Source organism: Lithobates pipiens, unplaced genomic scaffold (genome assembly GCF_037356315.1).
Source record: "Lithobates pipiens isolate NorthernLeopardFrog02 unplaced genomic scaffold, aLitPip1_a1.2 Scaffold_23, whole genome shotgun sequence".
Taxonomy (NCBI): Eukaryota; Metazoa; Chordata; class Amphibia; order Anura; family Ranidae; genus Lithobates; species Lithobates pipiens.
In genome coordinates, this window is record NW_027507785.1 from 26,266,758 (window position 1) to 26,292,296 (window position 25,539).

At 43.3% G+C, this 25,539-nt stretch overlaps 1 protein-coding gene across 2 annotated transcripts in view; it reads right to left on the reverse strand.

The window, feature by feature from the left end:
• The window catches only part of AQP11 (aquaporin 11), a 73,368-nt gene that overhangs the window by 8,813 nt on the left and 39,016 nt on the right, over positions 1-25,539 (reverse strand). The window contains exons 2-3 of one of the 2 annotated variants that reach the window (XR_013262261.1): positions 24,970-25,086; positions 19,788-19,954 (exon numbers count right to left, since the gene is read on the reverse strand). Coding sequence is in view for 1 of the 2 variants with exons in the window: in XM_077451371.1 (XP_077307497.1) it covers positions 4,986-5,577 (592 nt within the window). In the remaining variant the exon portion in view is untranslated. Of the gene's footprint in view, positions 1-4,985; positions 7,013-19,787; positions 19,955-24,969; positions 25,087-25,539 lie in introns of those variants that run through there. The other variant, XM_077451371.1, reaches the window with a different exon arrangement.

The window sequence follows — 25,539 nt, forward strand, 5'->3', positions numbered from 1 at the left end:
ACATACTTCGATCATGTGTAGCCTACTCCGATGGACAAAGTGCCACGCATGCTCAGATCAAATTCCTAGGCCAAAGCTATTGTCTACTAGCCTAAACGTAGTCCCGTCGTAACGAAATAACGTCATCACGTTATGTACAATCGGATTTTCCGACAACTTAGTCTGACCATGTGTATGCAACATCACTTCCGGACCTCTTCCGGAATTAATCCGTCGTAATTACTCCGGCGGATTTGGTTGTCGGAATCTCCGACCGTATGTACAAGGGCTTAGACATAGATTTGGCAATGGTAATAAATTCCTTTTCAAATATCTTACTGCGGCATGCCATTTGGGTGCAGTTTGGATCTTTGACCATCACGCTCGCGGAATCTTCCATTGAAGGCCTCTTGGCGTATCCTGAAATCTCCAAGCTGGTGACGACTTTCTATGGTCGTCTTCAGTTGATGGGGGTTGACCCTTTTCAGAATTGGCAAATCGCAAGTGGCTATTGCTGCTGCCTGAACTCTCTGAGGAGGACTGGGAAGAGGCTACAGAGGTTTTCTTTCAGGATATATTTAGCATGGCTGATTAGTTAATTCAATATAAGTTTGTTTACCACTTAACACTATACTCCAGACAAACTGGTCTGTATGGAATTGGGTTCGAATATTGCTTGCTCTAGATGTGACCTTGTTGCAAATGTTTTTCATATGTTTTGGAACTGTCCTGGCCTATCGTCCTTCTGGAAGGATTTATTTAGTTTCTTTGAGCACAAGCTTAATCTTCCACTAGTCCAAACCCTAGAAGTTGGACTTTTAGGTGTTCTTAATGATTTTGTCCCCCGGACGTATGCTAGGACTCTATCACGTATATTGTTGTTCTATGCTCGTAAAATTATGTTATTGCACTGGAAGGATCTGGCCTTTTCACAGCTCATGCTTCATAATTGTTCATGGTGATCTACCCAAATTTAAGCTGATATATAAAGTAGGGCATGGCCTAAGAAGGTTTCCAAAATATGGTTGGATGTCTCTGATGCTTTGTGGGGAGATGTCTTATCATCATAGCTTAATTAATCAGGTTCTCTCCACTTATGTAAATCGGTGTGGCATACGCAAAGGGCTGTTATTTTTGCTTTGTATTGTTTTATTCTGGTTTATTTGCCAAGTTGGAGTACTTTAGGGACTGTGGCGCTGCTGTGTGGGGAATGTATGTGTTGTTGGTATGAATGTGTACATGTTGATGTAGTTTGGGGTTCCGTTTTGGCACTGTGTGTTTTTAGAATCCTGCTTATGACGCTCTTACCTCTTGGGAATCTTTATTTCCTTAAAGGGGTTGTAAAGGTTCGTTTTTTATTTTCTAAATAGGTTCCTTTAAGCTAGTGCATTGTTGGTTCACTTACCCTTTCCTTCGATTTCCCTTCTAAATGTTTTTTTTTCTTTGTTTTCTTTGTCTGAATTTCTCACTTCCTGTTCCTCCTCAGTAAGCTATTCAGTAAGCTGTTCTGGCTGACTAAACACCGCTCGGATGATGGTGTGAAGTTTACTGAGGAGAAACAGGAAGTGAGATATTCAGACAAAGGAAAAAAAACATTTACAAGGGAAATCGAAGGAAAAGGTAAGTGAACAATGCACTAGCTTAGAGGAACCTATGTAGAAAATAAAAAATAAACCTTTACAACCCCTTTAAGTGTGCGAGAGCCTGTTGGGTGTCTGATTCACTAGTGTTTAGTTTTCCCCCACACACTGTGTATACAAGAGTAATGTAAATTATTTGCATGCCTCCTATGTATATGGAGTTCCAGAGTTGTTCTCTTTCTTTTTTGTGTTTTATTTCTGTAAAATCTAAATAAACACCTTTAAAAATATATATATATGTGTGTGTGTGTGTGTATACAGTGGTGTGAAAAAGTGTTTGCCCCCTTCCTCATTTCCTGTTCCTTTGCATGTTTGTCACACTTAAGTGTTTCGGAACATCAAACCAATTTAAACAATAGTCAAGGACAACACAAGTAAACACAAAATGCAATTTGTAAATGAAGGTGTTTATTATTAAAGGTGAAAAAAAATCCAAACCATCATGGCCCTGTGTGAAAAAGTGATTGCCCCCTAAACCTAATAACTGGTTGGGCCACCCTTAGCAGCAACAACTGCAACCAAGCGTTTGCGATAACGTGCAATGAGGCTTTTACAGCGTCCTGGAGGAATTTTGGCCCACTCATCTTTGCAGAATTGTCCTCATTCAGTTACATTAGAGGGTTTTCGAGCATGAACTGCCTTTTTAAGGTCATACCACAACATCTCAATAGGATTCAGGTCAGGACTTTGGCTAGGCCACTCCAAAGTCTTCATTTTGTTTTTCTTCAGCCATTCGGTGGTGGACTTGCTGGTGTGTTTAGGATCATTGTCCTGCTGCAGAACCCAAGTTCGTTTCAGCTTAAGTAAACGAACAGATGGTCGGACATTCTCCTTCAGGATCTCTTGGTAGACAGCAGAATTCATAGTTCCTTTTATCACGGCAAGTCTTCCAGGTCCTGAAGCAGCAAAACAGCCCCAGACCATCACACTACCACCACCATATTTTACTGTTGGTATAATGTTCTTTTTATGAAATGCAGTGTTCCTTCTACGCCAGATATACTTGGACACACACCTTCCAAAGAGTTCCACTTTTGTCTCATCGGTCCACAGAATGTTGTCCCAAAAGTCTTGGGGATCATCAAGATGTGTTGTGGAGAAATTGAGACGAGCTTTGATGTTCTTTTTTCTCAGCAGTGGTTTTCTCCTTGGAACTCTGCCATGCAGGCCATTTTTGCCCAGTCTTTTCCTGATGGTGGAGGCATGAACGCTGACCTTAACTGAGGCAAGTGAGGCCTGCAGTTCCTTGGACGTTGTTGTGGGGTCTTTTGTGACCTCTTGGATGAGTCGTCGCTGCGCTCTTGGGGTAATTTTGGGCGGCCGGCCACTCCTGGGAAGGTTCACCACTGTTCCATGTCTTCGCCATTTGTGGATAATGGCTCTCACTGTGGTTCGCTGGATTCCCAAAGCTTTGGAAATGGCTTTATAACCCTTTCCAGGCTGATAGATCTCAATTACTTTCTTTCTCAATTGTTCCTGAATTTCTTTGGGTCTCGGCATGATGTGTAGCTTTTAAGGATCTTCTGGTGGACCTTACTGTGTCAAGCAGCTCCTATTTAAGTGATGCCTTGATTGTGAACAGGTGTGGCAATAATCAGGCCTGGGTGTGGCTAGAGAAATTGAACTCAGGTGTGGACAACCACAGTTATAGTATGTTTTAACAAGGGTGGCAATCACTTTTTCACACAGGGCCATGATGGTTTGGATTTTTTTTCACCTTTAATAATAAACACCTTCATTTACAAATTGCATTTTGTGTTTACTTGTGTTGTCCTTGACTATTGTTTAAATTGGTTTGATGTTCCGAAACACTTAAGTGTGACAAACATGCAAAGGAACAGGAAATGAGGAAGGGGGCAAACACTTTTTCACACCACTGTATATATATGTGTGTGTGTATATGTATATGTGTGTGTATATGTGTGTATATATATATATATGTGTGTGTGTGTGTGTGTGTGTGTGTGTGTGTGTTGATGTATAAACTGGTTACCTTCTGCAAAAAACACATTTCAGAATGATCAGTAGATCCTGAATTAAAGATAGCTGAATTGTCATCTTGACTTTTCCACAATAGTCAACGTTGGCCGACCTTCTGCCTTCTAATTGGCTAGAGTGGTTTGTGAAAGGCTGGAACCATGCTCAACTTTTATAGGAAAATTCAAGACTTGCATATAGCTTGGGGTAGCTAGTAGTAGATGGTCACATTCAGCAAGAACCAGAGCTAAAGACGTTGAGGACGTTACATAGATTATCCAAGATCCTGACTGCCCAAGACCAGTATGGGAGGTGTGAGCCCACGTACACACGGTCGGAGATTTTGCCAACCAAATCCGTCGGATTTTGCCCGTCGGATTTAGTCCGACGGATTGTGTCCGAAACTGTTGCATACACACGGTCGGGCCAAGTTGGCGAAAGATCCGATCTTTCAGAACGTGATGACGTAATTTCGTTACGATGGGACTACATTCAGGCTAGTAGCCAATAGCTTTGATGTAGGAATTTGATCTGAGCATGTGTGGCACTTGGTCCGATCAAAATGCTCTACACATGATCGGATTAGGTCCGTCCGGCCCACTTGGTCGGGAAATATTTCCAACATGTTGGAAAATTGGGTCGGACGGAGATTCGGACGGAATAAGTCCGATGCATACCACACACAGTCGGATTATCTGACAACACGGTCCGATAAGACTCATTCCGACAGATTCTCCGACCGTGTGTACAAGGGCTGAAAGTTGTGGAACCACATTGTTCTAGTTACATAATACCATGCTTGTTGTCAGGATTGGAAATCTGTGTAGTTGTTAATTCTTCCATTTAAATTAATGCAAGTATGAATTATTGAAAAAAATAACTGGAGTAGAGATGTTAAAACATCACTGCCCAAAGAAATAAAGCACTGACTAGACCAAAGCCCCCCCCCCCCCCCCCCCCCCCCTTCTCCAATGGCCACTGTTTCGCAGGGGACTTCAGGTGGCTGATGTCAAGACAGATTCGAATAAGGCAGTCTTTTATATATATTTATATACTTAAAGTGGAACTTCACTGAAAAATTGAATTTGTGCTCTAACCCAGCCCCCCTACCACTCTTCTACTGTTGGAACATAATTTTTTGGGTTTTTTTGGTAAACGGGTATCTAGTTTTGACAGGTACCCACTTCCACTGGAATCACCTAGGCAAATGCAGGAGCACTGTATCCTGGAAAGAGGACATGCCCCCCTACCCCGAAGCAGTACGTTTTTACCAAGGGTTACAATGGTTCTCTTCAATAAAAAAATTGAATAAACTGGAGAACAGTACTACAGAAATTTCATGAGCCTCTCATAAGTTCAACATCCCCCCCCCCCCAGCCTTTTCCTTACCTGCATAGGCAATACCAGTGATGGTCAGAGCCACCATATGAGGTTGCAGAGGGGCACTGACCCTGGGAAGGGGGTGCAGAATCAGGAAGAGACTAATAGCACAGGTCATCTCAACCAAGGCCCCAGACAGAGGAGATACTTGCAGAGGGCTCTCACAGTCCTTGCCCAGCTGGTGCAATGGGGACAGTCTCAGTGACCAGAGGTGGGGCATGAGCATCCAAGAAAGTCCAGCACCTGCAAACTGTGCCATCACCTTCAGAACCGTTTGTGTCCCCTGCGCCAGGCCCCGTAGCCACTGATTCACACTGCCACAGGGATTACAGGAGGCACCTTGGAAGGTCAGGCAGTGCAGCACAGTCAATAGGTAGATGAGAACCAGTACCAGCCAGAGCTCTATGTCAGCTTTAGTGCAGAGCAGATCCACCTCCAGGGTACAGCAGCACAGCTGTACAGTGGACACCACTTCCAAGACTAGTTCTAGCCATAGACCTTTGGGCACAATCCTGTGGCATGCCCATCGAAGCAACTCGCATAGCAGCACCGTGCAGGCAACCAGGGCGGCAGATCCCAGTAGGAGCTCCAGGACATCCATCTGCTGAGTGCTTTGGTACAGTCCACACTATCTCTGTTCCTTTTTCTGAGTTCAGGGGCACAGTCCACACTAATCTTGTTCTGCTGCTGGCTTCTGGGGCACAGTCCACACTATCTCTGGTGTTTTGGAGCACAGCCCACACTACCTCAGCTCTTCTGCTGGGTTCTGGGGCACAGTCCACACTACCCCTGTTCTTCTGCTGGATTCAGGGGCACAGTCCACACTACCCCTGTTCTTCTGCTGGGTTCTAGGGCACAGTCCACATTACCTCCGTTCTTCTGCTGGGTTCTGGGGCAGAGTCCACACTAACCCTATTCTACTGCTGGGTTCTAGGGCACAGTCCACATTACCTCCGCTCTTCTGCTGGGTTCCAGGGCACAGTCCACATTACCTTTGTTCTTCTGCTGATTTCCAGGGCACAGTCCACATTACCTCTGTTCTTCTGCTGGGTTCTGGGGCACAGTCCACACTAACCCTATTCTTCTGCTGGTTTCTGGGGCACAGTCCACACTACCCCTGTTCTTCTGGGTTCTGGGGCACAGTCCACACTACCCCTGTTCTTCTGGGCTCTGGGGCACAGTCCACACTACCCCTGTTCTCCTGGGTTCTGGGGCAAAGTCCACACTACCCCTGTTCTTCTGGGTTCTGGGGCACAGTCCACACTACCCCTGTTCTTCTGGGTTCTGTGGTACAGTCCACACTACTTCTATTCTTCTTCTGGGTTCTGGGGCACAGTCCACACTAACCCTGTTCCTCTGCTGGGTTCAGGGGCACAGTCCACACTAACCCTGTTCTTCTGGGTTCTGGGGCACAGTCCACACTAACCCTGTTCTTCTGGGTTCTGGGGCACAGTCCACACTAATCCTGTTCTTCTGTGTTCTGGGGCACAGTCCACACTAATCCTGTTCTTCTGGGTTCTGGGGCACAGTCCACACTACCCCTGTTCTTCTGGGTTCTGTGGTACAGTCCACACTACTTCTATTCTTCTTCTGGGTTCAGGGGCACAGTCCACACTACCCCTGTTCTTCTGGGTTCTGTGGTACAGTCCACACTACTTCTATTCTTCTTCTGGGTTCAGGGGCACAGTCCACACTAACCTTGTTCTTCTCCTGGGATGTGGGGCACAGTCCCCACTTTCTTTAGTATACGGTTGGGTTCTTGGGCATGGTCCACACAACCTCTGTTCCTCTGCTTGGTTCTGGGGCACAGTTCCCACTACACCTGTTGCCTTCTTGGGTGCAGAAGTCCAGCCCCCACAAGCCCTGTTCCTTTTTTTTGGTTCTGGGGCACAGTCTGCACTAGCGCTGGATCATAGGGCATAGTGTTTACTCCTCTGTTGTGTCCATGAGCAACATCTGTCGTATTTCTGCAGCTGTGTGTAGACAAGTCTCCTCCACTCTACTACAAACCTTCTTACAGCTCAGGGCATAGTCTACTCAAACTCCTCCTTTTCTAGTTGCAGTAGCAAAGATTGAACTACTCAGTCTTCACCGCTGCGGAAGCAAGTTGTTTTCTGCTGCCCACTGCTGGCAGTTAACACATGTGTCTGATGTTTCTATTGGATATAGATCTATATATTCATTATACACAGTATATATATAAATAAAATCATATTTGAGGATGTTTTGTAGATTCTCAAGTTTATAATATTATTTATTGTGCATTTGCAAAATTGAAAGAAAAATAAATGGGCAGCAGGATAAGTGTTAATGCACAGAGAGTTCTTACTATGACACAGCAGAATGCAGAAAATGCTTATGTCATTGAAGAAAGCCTTGAAGAGTACTACATCAATAACGATCCCTTAATGGGGGCTAAAGTGGATGATTGACTTTGACCATGTGATGTGAGTGATCCTAGTGACAGGAACTTAAGCTGTGCATCAGACACGACACCGCCTGCCGTCTCATCATTCTCCATCCACAATTTAAAGGAGAACTCCAGTCAGCAATCAAAAGAGCCAATAAACTTAAATTGATTGCATATCCAAGTACCCGCCCTTGTGTCCCAGTAGACAAATGACCACTTATCACAAAAATGTAAACAGATACGTGGAGCAAGATGCTTTCCATGGCCCTCAGTCCTGGTCTGCAATTACAGTGCAGACTGCAGACTACCTGACAGTAAACAAGCAGTGTTTATACTGACCTAGGGCTGTGATAAAGAAAATGAAAGGTAGAGGTAAGGGGTCTTGTATCTAAAGTGTCCCTGAATATTTCAAAAGATCTAATGTGTTCTAAAATACAGTTATCCAGTAAAGCTGACATTTTGCATGTGACAATAACTCAGTAACTATACACTAATTCAGTGTTTAGAATTTAGGACTAATGAACGTTAGTTATGCTAGTCTATTATTATTATTATACAGTTTTATCTTTTTTTCTTTATAGCGCTAACAGTTTACACAGCACTTTAAAACATAAAGGGGAGACAGTCAGTGGCGGCTGGTGCTCAATTTTTTTTTGGGGGGGGGGGGGGGGGTGCAAACAGAAAAATACTGAAAAAAAAAAAAACATCAATTGCAGCCTCACTGTGCCCATCAAATGCAGCCACTGTGCCCATCAAATGCAGCCACTGTGCCCATCAAATGCAGCCACTTGTGGCCATCAAATGGAGCCACTCATGCCCATCAGATGCAACTGCCCGCTGTCTTACTTCATCTTGGTGGCGGGTCAGGCAGCAGGTAACGGCGGCGAGCTGTGGGAAGGCTCCTGTGTCCTCCATGTCTCCCCCTTCTTCCGTTCTGCTAGGCGGCCAATAGGGGTGCGGCTGTGCCTTCAGCTAATCAAGTGTTGGGTATTAGACCTAAGTTTACTGATCGGCAGAGAAGCGGTTCAGTGTTAGAAAAGCAAATTAATATTTGCTTTTCTAACACATCTGGGTGGACTCCAAGTCCCCCTTTTTTTCAAAGCCTATTAGAGCCTATGGCTCTAATCAAGTGCTTTAAAAAAAAAAAAACACCCCCGCCATTGTAATTCAGGTGCCCAACGTCCGAAAAGGGGCCAGACGCCTGAATAGGGGGTAGCAGTGGCGGTCATGGATAGATTCATGCTAGGGTTAGGTTATGCATGAATCTATCTATGGTGAATTTATTCCGGTGCATTTCGGTGTACCACAACACTTGGTGAGACACAACCATGCGTTGTGGTGCACTGTCTTTAAAAAAAAAAGTACATGCACCTTTTTTGGTGTAATTTAAAGAGTTAGGATGCCCATTCAAATGAACGTTCTACTCTAAGGCTCGGTTCACATAGGGGCGACTTGTCCAGGCGACTTCGCCGCCTGACAAGTCGCTCCCCGTTCTGTACTACGGAACCGTTCTAATAGGAGCGACTCAAGTCGCTCCGACTTCGAAAAAAGGTTCCTGTACTACTTTTGCGGCGACTTCGGGCGACTTGCATTGACTTCTATACAGAAGTCGTTTTGCAAGTCGCCGCTGATGTCGTGGCAGGTCGCGGGGCTGCAAGTCGTGCCGCCCACTGTGTGAACCGAGCCTAAAACAACTTCTTTTAAAGCCTAAAGTACAATGTAACATTTGTCAATGCACTTTGAGCTAATGCACTGCAAAGTTGTGAACCCAGCCTTAGGGAGAAGGTGTTTAGCACTTTGTGGGCAGAGAATCTGTTCCTGAATCCCTCCCCAGACCATTACCTGTATTACCACCTTGCAGACAGACAGCTTGGTAGGAGCTAATAATAATGGCTATGATTAAGGCTTATTGCCAAAACGCATAGACCACTCAACTCGAAGTGCCTTTTTTGGAAGGATGAGTTGCCAGCTGTTCACCTTTTATACCTCCTTGGTAGAAGCAAAGCCAGAAAAAGGTAAAGAAACAACATGAAGAAGACACTTTGCTATCTGTGTCGGTTATGGAGATTCTCTATCTCTAGTTTTATGACCATTGTCATTTTTACTGCGATCATATAAAAATGCACTGATTACTGTGTAAATGACACTGGCAGGGAAGGGGTTAACCACTAGGGAACGATAAAGGGGTTAAGTGTGTCCTAGGGAGTGATTCTAACTGTGGGGGGAGGGGCTTCAACTCACATGATAGCAATCATTGCTCTCGCTGACAGGGAGCAGTGGAACTCTGTCATTACACAAGGCAGAACAGGGAAATGCCTTGTTCACATTAGGCACCTCCCTGTTCTACCTCTCCACACAACAATCGCGAGCCCCCCCCCCCCCAGCAGACAATGCGTTCCCAGAACCCGCGGGCACACCCTCACGATGCGTGGCGGGCACGCGTGCACCCGAAAGGCCAGCGAATTTAAAGGGGCGTACCTGTACGCCCATTTGCCTGTCTGTGCCATTCTGCCGACGTACATCTGCGTGCGGCAGTCGGCTAGCAGTTAAAGAGTGGTTTTGAGAAGAAAAATAAATATGTACACAGATCATCTGGGCGATCTCTGTACATTGTCCGTGCCCGAGTGCCCGATGGGTCAGTCCGCCCCTGCATGTAGATACCCTCCGCCTGTGACTCACCACAGTGTGTTGTTTATGAACTCTGAGCCTATTTAAGGCACCCAGCAGGATGCTCATCATCAACCACATTCCTGCAGAAGTACAGATCACACATACAGTCTCTTGGGACCTATGGACCTGATGTCAACAGTTACAGGAATGTATTTGTTCACTTTACGGGATTCCCCTATGTGACAGTTGCCATCTCTTTCACTTGACTTCCTGTGTCTGCCTGGTGCATCATATTGAGGTGTTATTTTTTTTTTTTTTGCAGTTCCATGTATTGCACGGTTTGATTAACATTGCCTGCTATTATCATTGCTAGTCTCCATTTAGGTATCCAGCAAGGTTACAACATCTTTTTGCTCTTCTGTAGCCCCTGGGGGGGACGCGCACGCACGCACGCACGCACACACACACACACACACACACACACACACACACACACACACACACACAAACACACTGTGTGTGTGTGACACACACACACTGCCCAAATAGGATTTTTTTTTTTTCTGGTTATTTGGCGTCCGGACCCTGTTATGGGTTTTGTTTGATTCTCCATTTGTTTGTTTGTCCATTGTGTCAGTTCCACAGCTTTTTTCATAGTGTGGAACTTAACAAATGTCAAACCAGTGTGTATGTTCATTTAATTTTCAGTTCATTTAACATGTTTTCATCTGCATATTTAATAATTAAAATATATTTTTATACTGATTTCAGATTACAATAGTGCCTTTTTGCTGCCTTTGTAGCCGCTTTTCTCTTCAGGACGTTCCCATCTACTGGTTCGCCCAACTCTCTTTTTTTGCCCTTTACATGAGAGTCTGCAGAGCACCCCTTACATCAGAGTCACCCCCCCCCCCCCCCTTACATTAATGTGCTAACTCAGGGGCAGAAAAGAGAAAGGGGGGGGGGAGACTCAGGCACAGACAGGGGATGGATGGTGAGCTCACTCACCTCTGGTTGGAGGCTCAAACTTCTGCATCTTTCATGTAGGATATTGCTGCAGCTGCTGGGCTTCAAATTTCCCACCAACAACCCCCTGCAGAGCACTGAGAGAGGTACAGCACTGCCAGGGATTGAAGTGTGGGCAGGCAGACACAGGAGGAGAGGGGCAGGAGGAGGAGCAGATCCAGCTCTCCCTCGAGGGAGGAAGAGAGGATGGGGACTGTCAGTGCTGGGTCTGGGCAACTACAGTGAGCAATCCTGTCTGGGAGCCACTGTCTGGGCTGAATAATGTGTCCGGGTATCAGGCAGTCTGAAACATGGGCACATGATTCAAAACCTGGACTGTCCGGGTGACCCCAAGCCATGCCTTGTTCTGTGCCAGAGATCGCAAATATAGGTGCAAAATGACATATTGAAAATTGGGTGTGGAAAGTCTATGACCGCTGGGCTGTGCAACCAGCAGAGCTGAAGCCAAGAGGTCGTAGAAAATCCCAGGTTCAGTGCTGTTCTGCAAAAGCCACAAGACACAAAGGGGTGTATTTGTTAAAAAAATGATTGCAGAGCCATTCATCCTATGAAACTGCACGTAGGTTCGTTCTGTGAAAACGGGGACAAAACAAATGTTCTCAGGCTATTTTCTTTCCAGGTCAAATGTAATCATGTGTAAGAATCTGAAAATGCCACATTATGGCCACTAGATGGAGCTGACAATCACAGTAAGCGCTTCAGCCCCGGAAGATTTTACCCCCTTCCTGACCAGAGCACTTTTTTGCGATTCGGCACTGCGTCGCTTTAACTAACAATTGTGCAGTCGTACGACGTGGCTCCCAAACAAAATTGATGTGCTTTTTTTCCCCACAAATAGAGCTTTCTTTTGGTGGTATTTGATCACCTCTGCGGTTTTTATTTTTTACGCTATAAACAAAAAAACAAAAGCGCCAATTTTGAAAAAAAAAACTATTTTTTACTATAATAAATATCCCCCAAAAATATATGAAATTTTTTTTTTTCCTCAGTGTAGACCTATACGTATTCTTCTTCTACATATTTTTAGTTAAAAAAAAATCGCTATAAGCATATATTGATTGGTTTGCACAAAAGTTATAGCATCTACAAAATAGGGGATCGTTTTATGGCATTTTTATTATTACATTTTTTTTTATTAGCGATGGGGATTTTTATTGGGACTGCGACATTATGACGGACACATCGGACACTTTTGACACTATTTTGGGCCCATTGTCATTTATACAGCGATCAGTGCTATACAAATGCACTGATTATTCTGTAAACGACACTGGCAGGGAAGGGGTTAAACACTAGTGGGTGATCAAGGGATTACGTGTGTCCTAGGGAGTGATTCTAACTGTGGGGAGAGGGGCTTCCACTCATGACAGTGATCACTGCTCCCAATCACAGAGAGCGGTGATCTCTGTCATGGCACAAGGCAGAACAGGGAAATGCCTTGTTTACACAGGCTCTTCCCTGTTCTGCGGCTCCATGACACAATCACCGGGAGACCGGCGGACATTGAGTCCACGGGTCCCGCGGGCACGCGCCTGCTAGCTCCGCCAATTAAAGGAGGCATACAGGTACGCCCATTTTCCCACTGCTGCCATTGTGCCGACGTATATTGGCGTGCCGCGGTCAGCAAGTGGGTAAACAAGCTTCAATCCTCTATGATTGTCAGCTCCATCTAGTGGCGATAACTCAGTATTTTCCTGATTCCTGTACATTACACCCGGAGAGAGAAAATAGCCAGAGGGCATTTGTTTTTGCTCCTCATTTGCACAGAATGAATGTAGTTCACATGCAGTTTTACAGGATGAAAAGCTCGGCAACATAATAAATACGTAATAAATATAAATAAAACACCCCTCCATAGCTTCACAAGTGTCCATGCATTATTTTTTACCTTGCAATTTTTTAAAGTGGTTGCATTAAAAACTTGGTTTTGCTGTAACGCTTTTAAAAACATTTAACATTTAAAAGAAATTATAATACTTTAAAAGCTTTAATACTTTTTTTGAAACTTGAATTACTTTTTTCATTAACGACATTCCGCATTTTTAAAAATTTTTATTTAGCTTAAAAAAACAAAAAAAAAAACATTTCAAGTAATTTTTTTTAATCGAATTCCACATAGGAAAATGTGCAGTACTATCCTTTAACAAAATTTAAGGCACATAAGTGTCCTATAATCAGTATATGGAAATGTCACACAGAGGCACGGGAGTGGAATAAGACCGTGTGCTCATAAGACACTTAAGACCCCTTTCACAACGAGGGAGTTTTGCAGGCGCTATAGCGTTAGAAATAGCGCCTGCAATCCGCCCTCAAACTGCTGCACCATTCACTTCAATGTGAAAGCCCGAGGGCGTTCACACTGGATCGGTGCGCTGGCAGGACGCCAGGGAAAAGTCCTGCCAGCAGCTTCTTTGGAGCGGTGAAGGAGCGGTGTGTTTACCGCTCCTCCGCCGCTGCTCCCCATTGAAATCAATGGGGCAGCGCTGCAATACAGCCGGCAAAACGGCGCTATTGCGGCATATTGTGGGCGGTTTTAACCCTTTCTCGGCCGCTAGTGGGGGGTAAAAGCGCCCCGCTAGCGGCTGAAATGCGCTGAAAATCCGACGGTAAACCGCTGTTAGAAATGGCGGCGTTTTACCGCCGACGCTATGGGCTCGGCAGCGTGAAAGGGGTCTTAATATCACCGCTGTGATGACGAATGCACAGTCCCATCCCATCCATACATTCATAGAACAGATTGTGGATTTTGCACACAACACAATGTTTATTAGCCCTTGTACACACGGTCGGACATTCCGACAACAAAATCCATCGGATTTTGTCTGAAACTTGTGTTGCATACACACGGTCGGACAAAGTTGACGGAAAATCCGATCGTACGTAACGTGATGACGTTAATCAGTTAGGACGGGACTACGTTCAGGCTAATAGCCAATAGCTTTGGTCTAGGAATTTGATCTGAGCATGCGTCCCTTCAATGAGAAAGTAGCCTTATTACAACTGAAATACCACCTGGAAGTTTTTTTCGGCTTAGGTTTGACCATACTATATAAATCTAAAATGGAGGCTGATGCATAAAACTTCACATAAACATAAGATCATTTTGTGATGCAACCAAATCATAACCGATTTGTTAATCGTACAATTGCTTCCTACTATGATGGGAAATGTTGATCTTGCACTTGTTAAACATTTTCTGAATAAAAATATTGGAAAAGATAATGATTGCGGTCAACAGAGTTGAAGAAAAGAAAAAGAAAAAAAGAAATCAAAAATGGCAACTGCTAAAGATTGGATTGGTAGATAAACGTTAAAGTATTTTTTTTAAAGTCAGAACTTTTTTTTCCCCCAGTTTTGGATGAAGTGGGGAATGGTTAAGACGCAATGGGGTTGATTTACTAAAACTGGAGAGTGCAAAATCTAGTGCAGCTCTGCATAGAAACCAATCACCTTCCAGTTTTTTTTTTTTTTTTTGTCAAAGCTTAGCTGAAAAATCTGAAGTTAGAAGTTGATTGGCTACCATGCACAGCGGCACCAGATCTTGCACTCTCCAATTTTAGTAAATCAAACCCAATGCTAGTTTGTTCTTTTGCCTCTGTTTCCTGGTTGGGGAGACTTTTCTTCACTTCCTGTTCCAGAGATGCCACAGGAAGTAAGAGCTCTTCCACTCTTTGCCAGTTGTCACCGAAACAGGTGTCCCCATTGGAAAATCTACCCCTCCCTCACCATCTGTTCTGGTCTACAATTTTTGATTTTCCAATTGACAAGGGCCACCAGGACAAATAAAGGGCCACTGATTTACCCTTAAGGGACAGAGATAGTAATAACATCTTAACATGGGTTCTAATTCTTCCACATTCTATTACAAACAAAACACTTTTGGCTATACGTACATTTGGCAGCTTTGGTTGGGAGAATTGGCAAGCAGGAGGGATCCCCCACACTGTCCTATCAACCTGATATTCAGCATGGAACAGGCTGTGGGACACCTACCTTCCCTTCCTGTGTTGGATTCCCAAGTCAGGCACATATAGGGCCTGTTCCCCTACAGCTCCCATGGCCTATAACAGGGATATGCAATTAGCGGACCTCCAGCTGTTGCAGAACTACAATTCCCATGAGGCATAGCAAGACTCTTAGAGCCACAAGCATGACAGCCAGAGGCAGAGGCATGATGGCACTTGTAGTTTAGCAACAGCTGGAGGTCCGCTAATTGCATATCAATGGCTTATAATGAAGAGAACTACAAAACCAAGGCAGGAATAGCTGACCACACAACACCAGAAGTGCTTGGCACCTGTCTGTAAAATGGTGAGGTAGATGCATCTAGTTACTACACATCCTACTTTGCTAAATGATGTTTACTCATAAAAGAAGAAGTCTCTCTTTTTCGTTGTTGTTAATGTGTTCTATTCCCTAGGGAACAAATTAAATGTAGTCATTAGTCCCATTCTCCTAGGGGCTGTCTAATGCCGCGTACACACAATCGGACATTCCGACAACAAAATCCATGGATTTTTTCCGACGGACATTGGCTCAAACTTGTCTTGTATACACACGGTCACACAATGTTGTCGGAAATTCCGAACATCAAGAACGCTGTGACGTACGACTAGCCGAGAAAATTGAAGTTCAATAGCCAGTGCGGCTCTTCTGCTTGATTCTGAGCATGCATAGAACTTTGTGCTTCAGAATTGTGTACACACAATCGGAAATGTCTGACAATGGATTTTGTTGTCCAAAAATGTGAGATCCAGATCTCAAATTTTGTGTGCCGGAAATTCCGAAGCAAAATGTCAGATGGAGCCTACACATGGTCAGAATTTCCGACAAAAAGCTCCCATCGAACATTTTCCGTCTGAAAATCTGACCGTGGGCACTCCTCCTCCCTCCATGACCATCTGGCAATGCAGATAGCAAGGAGATGGATGCTTTAACAGACACCACTTTTCTCCATCTTCAAACACTTGTCTGTTTTGCCTGGAACATTTTGAAAGACAAGCCCCCTTCCCCCTGCAAGTGCTTGGAGATGTACAAAAGTGCAATTTGTCAAAGCAGCCTTCTCCTTGCTAGCTGCATTGTCGGATAATAATGGCCAAAAAAAAGTGCAGACCGTGAAATTTGTAGTGTCCCTTTAAATTGATGATGGGAGGAAAATGCCCCTTACTATAGTGGTCAGTGGAGTGCCTCTTTACATCCCCCCCCCAATACAAATCATAGGAAGATATTCCCTTACATTGGTGGTGAGTATAAGAACTGCCCCCATACATTGGTGGTCAGTAGGAGAGATATCACTTTACATTGATAGTCATTGAGAGAGATTTGTGCTTATTGATAAAGATGCCCCTTCACATTAATGGTCAATAGGAGAGACACCCTTACATTGATGGTCAGTGGGAGAGATACTCCCCTTACATTGATGGTCAGCTGGAGAGATCCACTCTAACATTGATGGTCAATGGTAGAGATCCCCCCTTACATTGATGGTCAATGTGAGAAATCCCCCCCTTACACCGATGGTCAATGTGAGAGATCCCCCCCCTTACATTGATGGTCAATTTGAGAGATACCCCCCCACCCGTACATTGATAGTCAATGTGAGAGATCCCACCCTTACATTGATGGTCAGTGGGAGAGATCCCCCTCACACTGATGGTTAGTGGGAGAGATACGCCCCTACATTGATGGTTAACTGGAGAGATCCACCCTTACATTGATGGTCAATGGGAGAGATCACCCCTTACATTAAGGGTCAATGTGAGAGATCCCCCCTTGCATTAAAGGTCAATGTGAGAGATCCCCCCTTACATTGCTCGTCAGTGGGAGAGATCCCCCTCACACTAATGGTCAGTGGGAGAGATCCCCCTCACACTAATGGTTAGTGGGAGAGATACCCCTTACATTGATGGTCAGCTGGAGAGATACCCCCTTACATTGATGGTCAGCTGGAGAGATACCCCCTTACATTGGTCAGCTGGAGAGATCCACCCTTAAATTGATGGTCAATGGAAGAGATACCCCTTACATTGATGGTCAGTAGGAGAGATTCCTCTGCTTAGTGCAAGAGATCCCCCTTACATTGGTGGTCAGCGGGAGATATGGACTCTTGGTGTTCAGTAGGAGAGATGCGCCCCTTACTTTGCTGGTCAGTGGAAGGAATGCCTTGTTACATTGCTTATTATTCAAGGAACACCTAGCAACCTGAAGGAAACCTAGGATTCTACCTAACCCTGGGTAACAAATGCCATTTTAATTACACTTTAAAGAAACCCTGTCGCCAACCTAAAAATAGGTAAATTCACAGAAAAATCAAGTATTTAAATGTTAACCTGTCATGTTTGTCATCACAATAAATTATTTTTTAATTCATTTTTAACTTGCTGGAGACAATTCCCTAGCACATCCCTCTCCTTCCTTGGTGGTTCAATCATTTAGATTGTGTCTCCAAACATAAAAGAAAAGGCATTACAGTACACATACTGTATTGAGAATTTTCTAGTCTTTAGCAATATCTGCAATTGCAGCCAGATCCCAAAAGAGGAAAATATGTCTCTTTTTTTTTTTTGAGCATGTGCAGCTGCTAAAGTGCAACCGAGCAAATAAAGATAGTGCTTCTCTTGTGTAATGTAATTAATCTGCTAAAGTTGCTTGATAGCCTGTCTATAGATCTTAATACATAGATAAAGCTCATCCACGGTGAACATTGCTTTTAACAAGCCTCACTGACAGAACTCCAAGCGTGAGTTGGAGTTCATGAGGACATGTTGTCTGATAAAGGGGATTTAAAGGGGATTTCCATGATAAAAGAACCTCAGCCTGTTTGATTTAATAACAAGCTCATGTAGCCATCAAGCATGTCATTTCTGTATATATTGCTCAGTGAACTCAATAAGACACACATCATGTTACTCCTACAGTATCCATAACTGCTTGGATAGGCTGCAGGCTCTGTAGCTGGTGGAGCTGCAGCACATTGCTCCAGAAGGAAGTGGAAGGATGTGGAATTTACTAAAAGTGGGTGAAACTGATAGCTGTTATTCACCTTCAACTGGACTTGTTACGTAACGTTGAAGACTTTTTGTAGCCTATCCAACTTCTTCAGTTCTAAAGATTTCTCAGGGAGACACCCTACATTCATATCCAATCACCATGGAATATGTCACGGTTTACTGTCCAAGAACTAGATGTGGAACCACTCTGTTCATAATCCCATCCTTGGTAGCTAAAGTCTGCATAGCCGTTATTCATTTGATTCACATGGGAAAAAAAAGTTGTGAATTGTTGTCAAATCACCAGGGTAGAGATGTTAAACTGGCATTATAGGTGGAGGACAGATGGTGTTGAAGGCCCCCGCCTCTATTCAGGGATGGTTGTTCCAGCTTGAAGTAGATGGTCTTTTCTCATATCCGTGATGTGAACCAGTTGTCCTCTGTCCAGAATGTGCACCTCCCTGCCCTCAAAAGAGTCCATCTTTTCCCTAAGGTGCAGGAAAACTGCTGAGTCTGCCTTGACACATTCCATGGTGATTGGATTAGGGTTTTTGTGCTACCTGTGTGGATATACAGTTAATGCTTTAACGTCTTTTACATCACAGGATAAGTCTAGCTCATTGGGACTAACTACTACTAGATATATACAGTACAATGACCTAGATCAGTGGTCTCCAACACCAGATTGCTTGCTTTTACCTGGCCCTTGGGGCACTGTTTCACTCCACTGACACCAACAGTGGGGCATATTGCCCTCCACTGACACCAATGAAGAGGCAGAATAACTCCCAATGACACCAATGGTAGGTCACAATTGCTGCCAATGACAAAAAAAGATGAGTGCAATTCCTCTCAATGATGCCAACAATGATGGGGCACCATTACTCCCGCTGACACCAATGATGGGGCACTACTCTTCCCAATAACACCAAAGTTGGGGCATTGTTTATTCAACAGATGCAGGGACCTTTTCTATTCTCAAAGGCCACAGTCCCCCTTTATTTTGAAGAACAGTAAATTGGCCCTGTGTTTAGAATGTTTGGAGACCCCTGACCTAGATAATGAGAACTATCACTGTCAACGTGGGTAAACCTTTCTCTGAATATAGTTCTGTTGTTTAGGTTGATGTGGCCAGAGCTTTATTCTGAGAGAGATAATTTTGAGATGATGGGGTTGCTCCGTCTTGTAGGAATCCTCAGTATAGATACCAATAAGAATATGAAATATATGAAATTTATTTTTAATTTTTTTGCTTAATTGCGGAAATCCCCTTTAAGATGCTAAAACCTGGTAACACTATTATAAAAAGTGAAGCAATGTAAAGACCAGAACTGCTGGAGGTCTCAGCTACCCAAAAATGTTTACTGCTATGTGCTACAGTCATAAAAAACAGGTACTTGTATTAATAACTGAATGTCCCCATTAAGATGCCAAAACCTGATCCTCCTTTATAAGTGGGACAGAAAACATGAGGACCCCCACCAATCGAGGACACAAGCTGCAGCATTCTGGGAGTTTTAGTGCCATATGTACCAAAATGGCACTGCAGCCGCGAGAAAATAAATTTACCTTAAAAAACATGATACACCCTGTGCAAAATGTAGAAAGACTTTTTCTATATACATTTGACCTCCTAAATTTGGTTATTCAGATTTGCATAGGAACCAACTTAGTCCCAAATTTCACAGTTTATCTTAAAGTAAACAAAACACAAAGTCTATTAAAAAAGATTAATAGGACAAAGTCTGTTAAAAAAAAGTTGAGGAACACATGTACCCTAAACTTCATGGCATTAAGAAGAAACCAATGAAAGCCAATCGTTCAGGTCTTGATTGCAGAAACTCCAGCCATAGCCTAATCCTTTTTTACCCGTTCTGAAGATACTTTAGTCAGTGTGAATTTTGGAAGAATGTACTCCAAAAGCAAGAAGGAGATTGCCGCCCCTGGAACAAGATGGAAAAAAGGTAAACCAATGGTTGTATTCAGCTACAATTGTATTCAGATAAGTAGTATAACATAACATGTACACCTTTTTTGGCAAATTCCAATTCTTTATATTATTAAATTTAAAAAAGTATCTTAAACGTCCAGTCGGCCAACAATTGATATTTTTGATTTCAGTAAATGATGGAGGTTTATATTGCGTGACTGATTCTTATATTTCATAGGAAGTCTATTGAGATGGCTTTGTTGAGTTTCCAAATCTGCACACTTATTCTGCCTATTATGAAGGCTTTCAGTCTGTCTGCTGGATTATTTATTTTAGAAATGAAACAAAAGAATCTGGAACACACAAAGGTAGATGGGAACACTCTCAGGTGGACAGGAACAGTCTATGGCAGGAAGCTCTCACAAGTAGAAAAGATGTAGCTGGATAGCCGCACTCCGAATTATTCAACTTTATTTCAAAAATGTAATTAAAATCATAGCATCTAGGCTGGTAAACAGACTAACTGCACAGCCGCTGTGCAGTTAGTCTGTTTACCAGCCTAGATGCTATGATTTTAATTACATTTTTGAAATAAAGTTGAATAATTCGGAGTGCGGCTATCCAGCTACATCTTTTCTACTTCAGTTCCTGTTGCAAACAGAGCCAGCACCCTGTGGGACTGTGGAGACAGCTGTTTTGGGAGAAGTAATTTCCTTAGAGCGGTAATTCTTTGTATTTATATCAGTCAGGAAGCTCTCACAGTTTGGTTATCAAGACATAGAAGACAGCCGAAGGTCCACCTATTGCTAAAAGATCACTTTTTGGTGGAATAAACCTTTAATGGGAACTTGTAAGCTCACCTTACCTTTCAAGGTGACCCCAGGTCCATCTTCAGCTGCCTCTCTGCATCCTTTATATATTGTCAAAAGCACTTCAGGATACCCAAATAGAAAAATATTACCATGTGGTGATGATTGACATCTAGCCTGTTTCCTCCCAAACTGTTTTAGTGGCCAATAAATGGGCAGCCTCACTGACCAATAGAAAAACACAAAACAAGTGGGACAGCAATAAACAATGAAAGCTTTGGTTGATATTTCTATTATACAGTACCTTTAGTTAGGCTCCTTTTGGGAAAGCCCGGAAGGGCGTAATGCGTCAGGTAGACGGTACATTGTGACAGATACCCAAATAGCAACATATTACCAGAGTGCTGATGATTGACACCTAGCCCGTTTCCTCCTGAACTGTTTTAGTAGCCAATAAATGGGCAGTCTCACTGGCAAAAAGCAAAGCCAAAAATAAGTGGGCTAGCCATAAATAATGAAAGCTTTGGTTGATATTTCTATTATAGAGTGCCTTTAGTTCCTTTAAGAAAGCCCAGAAGGGTGCAACGCGGCAAGCAGATGGTACGTCATGAGGCATACCGAAATAGAAAATATTACCAGAGTGCTGATGATTGACACCTAGCCTGTTTCCTCAACTGTTTTAGTAGCCAATAAATGGGCAATCTCACTGGCAAAAAGGAAAGCTAAAAATTAAATGGGCAAGCCATAAACAATGAAAGCTTTGGTTCCATAATAGAGTTCCATAATAGAGTTATATTGAACCTGGGAGTGCCTTAGAAGAAATTATGAGCCCATAAGAATACATTCACAGTATTTAAAGGGGGTGCTTGCGCTATAGAACCCGGGACCACATTAGATGAAAATATCTTCCCATATGAATAAGATTACAGTATTTGTAGAGTCGCTAGCTTTATGAAGCCTGGAGCCTCCTTAGAAGAAAAGGTGAACCCATATGAATAAGAATACAGTACTTAAGGAGTCATTTGCTGTATGAAACCTGGGGCCACCTTAGAAAAAAGATGTGCCCATATGAATAATGTAAGAGTATTTGAGGAGGTGCTTGCTCTATGAAACCTGCGACCCTTAGCCCTTGTACACACGGTCGGAGATTCCGTCGGAATGTTTCCTATCGGACCGTTTCGTCGGATATTCCGACTGTGTGTGGTATGCATCGGACTGTTTCCGTCTGAATATCCGACGGACCAAGTTTTCCAACTTGCCGGTAAAATTTTCCAACAACATGCTCCGATCGGATATACTCCGATCATGTGTAGCCTACTCCGACGGACAAAGTGCCACGCATGCTCAGATCAAATTCCTAGGCCAAAGCTATTGGCTACTAGCCTGAACGTAGTCCTGTCGTAACGAAATAACGTCATCATGTTATGTACAATCGGATTTTCCGACAACTTAGTCCGACCGTGTGTATGCAACATCACTTCCGGACCTCTTCCGGAATTAATCCGTCGGAATTACTCAGACGGATTTGGTTGTCGGAATCTCCGGCCGTGTGTACAAGGGCTTAGAAGTAAAGGTGAGCCAATATGAATTAAAATATAGTATCTGAGGAGTCACTTACTATATAAAACCTGGGGCCACCTTAGAAAAAAAGAAAAGCCTATATGAATAATGTTACGGTATTTAAGGAAGTGCTTGCTCTATAAAACCTGGGACCCTTAGAAGAAAAGATGAGTCCATATGAATAAAGTTACAGTATTTGAGGAGACACTTGCTCTATCGAAGAAAAGGTGAGCCCATATGAATAAGAATACAGTACATGAGGATTCATTTGCTATATGAACTCTGGGGCCACACTAGAAAAAAGTGTGCCCATATGAATAATGTTACAGTATTTGAGGAGGTGCTTGCTCTAAGAAACCTGGGACTACCTTAGAAGAAAAGATGAGACCCTGTGAATAAAGTTATACCATTTGTGTAAAAGGCCACATTTGAGGACAATATGAGCCCATATGAATAAATTTACAGTATTAAAGGAGATGCTTGCTCTATGGAAGAAAACATGAGCCCATATGAAGAAGAATACAATATTTGAGGAGTTGCGTGCTCTATGACACCTAGGGCCACTGTAGGAAAAAAAAACTTGTGCTCATATGAATAAAGTTACAATATTTGAGGGAGGCGCTTGCTCCTTGCAACCTGGAACCACCTTAGAAGAAAGGATGAGCCCATATGAATAAAGTTACAGTATTTGAGCAGACACTTGCTCTACAGAACCTTGGCCACCTTAGAAGAAAAGATCTGGGGCCACCTTAGAAAAGATGAGCCCATATGAATAAAGTTACAGTATTTGAGGAGACACTTGCTCTACAGAACCTTGGCCACCTTAGAAGAAAAGATCTGGGGCCACCTTAGAAAAGATGAGCCCATATGAATAAAGTTACAGTATTTAAAGGAGACACTTGCTCTACAGAACCTTGGCCACCTTAGAAGAAAAGATCTGGGGCCACCTTAGAAAAGATGCGCCCATATGAATAAAGTTACAGTATTAGAGGAGGTACTTAATCTATGAAACCTGGGGCCACCTATGAAAAAATGTGTGCCCCTATGAATAATATAACAGTATTTAAGGAAGTGCTTGCTCTAAGAAACCACCTTAGAAGAAAAACTGAGCCCATGTAAATAAAGTTATAGTATTTGAGTAAATGCCTTTTCAATGAAACCTGGGGCCACCTTTAAGGAAAAGATGAGCCCATATGAATAAAGTTACAGTATTTAAGGAGATGCTTGCTCTATGGAAGAAAACGTGAGCCCATACGAAGAAGAATACAGTATTTGAGGAGGTACGTGCTCTATGACAACTAGGGCTACTGTCGAAAAAAAAAGGTGTGCCCATATGAATAAAGTTACTGTATTTAAGGGGGTGCTTGCTCTATGGAAGAAGACGTGAGCCCATACGAAGAAGAATACAGTATTTGAAGAGGTGCATGCTCTATGACAACTAGGGCTACTGTAGAAAAAAAAAAAAGGTGTGCCCATATGAATAAAGTTACTGTATTTAAGGGGGTGCTTGCTCTATGTAACACGGAACCACCTTGAAAGGATGAACCCCTACGAATAAAGATACAGTATTTGAGGAGACACTTGCTCCACAGAACCTTGGGCCACCTTAGAAGAAAGGATCTGGGGCCACCTTAGAAGAAAAGATGAGCCCATATGAATAAAGTTACAGTATTAGAGGAGGTGTGTCCCCTATGAAATCTAGGGTCATCTTGGAAAAAAGATGAGCCCATATGACTAAAGTTACAGTATTTGAGGGGATGCTTGCTCTATAAAACATGGGGCCATCTTAGAAGAAAAGATAAGGGCATATAAATAACGTTACAGTATTTGATATGCTTGCTCAACTTGGGGCTACCTTAGAATAAACAAGAAGCCCATATGGATAAAGTTACAATATTTAAGGGGGTACTTGCTCTACGGAACCTGGGGCCACCAAAATGAATACCGCTGAAGTCTCATCAGAGGTACTCAGTTTTCAACAACCCAACTTCCCTGCTATCTGATATGCTTCATTCAGTTGCTGTCAGTCCCATCTGACACTAGGACACTGAATCCTATCAGAATAACGGGTGCATGACTATTAATAAAGCGGTTGTATACCGCTGGACATTTTTCTTTCTTCCCTGCAAAGTAAAGTCAAATGTGCTGGTATGCATTGCATACTAGCACATTATGTGAAACTTACCTGAAAACGAAGCTGTTGCAGTGCCGTGATGTCAGTGCTGCAGCTGCTTCCATCTTCACCCACCTTGCTTCCGGGTTCACGGGCTCCAGTTCTGTGACTGGCAGGGGCCGTGATGATGTCACTCCCGTGCATGCGCACAGGTGTAATCGTTCACGGCACAGGGCTCGGGGTTGACATTCCTTCAGAGCGCATGCGCCAGTGATGTCACTGGCTGCATGTAATATAAATATCTTCTAAACTGTGCACTTTTAGGAGATATTTACACTGCCTATAGGTAAGCCTTTACACTACCTATAGGTAAAAGGAAGTAAAGCAAGTTTACTTCCTCTTTACCTCTCTCGTTAGGAGGCCACAGAAAAAAATATATATTTAGAAATGTTAACTAGGGAAGACTAAAGGCAAGGCAATTCAGCTTTTAGTAAATAAGGCCCCATATTTATCCACTCCATTTCCAACCAACAACATTTGTCTCACCAATAAGAGGTCCAATCCAGTAGACAAAGATATTCTGCAAGTAGGTGTTCCCATGACACAAAAACACAACTGCGAAGGCCAGGGCTGGGTTAAAGAAGGCTCCAGTTAGGGGTCCACCTGCAAAAACCATAAGACAGACCTGGATTTAGTACAGATTCACAACAAATAAAAGAGGTTGATAAAATATTTAATAATTGTCAATAAGATTTAAACCCCAGTAATATGGACAAACACAGCTCTGAATACCTTAGCCAGGTAATCCCTGAATTGGAAATGGGTAATTATAGAGTTAAGTTTGATGAATAGTATAAATAGAAAGGGTTACAAATCTGGATGCTGGGCTGAAAAACAAAAAGGGTATGTAGACTGATTTGCCGTTAAACGGGGGTGCAGGGTGATGCCCGCATCCCTAGTAACGAAATAGTATGGACAAGGCCCTCTAGTGGTCTGTACTCATGCCTTAAAAAATTGCACTAGAGGGTCTTTTGTCCATACTACATAGACTTCTATGGAGCTTTAATGTGCAGATGTGGCCAAGAGTGAGAGGACTTGAGGCAATGGATGTCAACA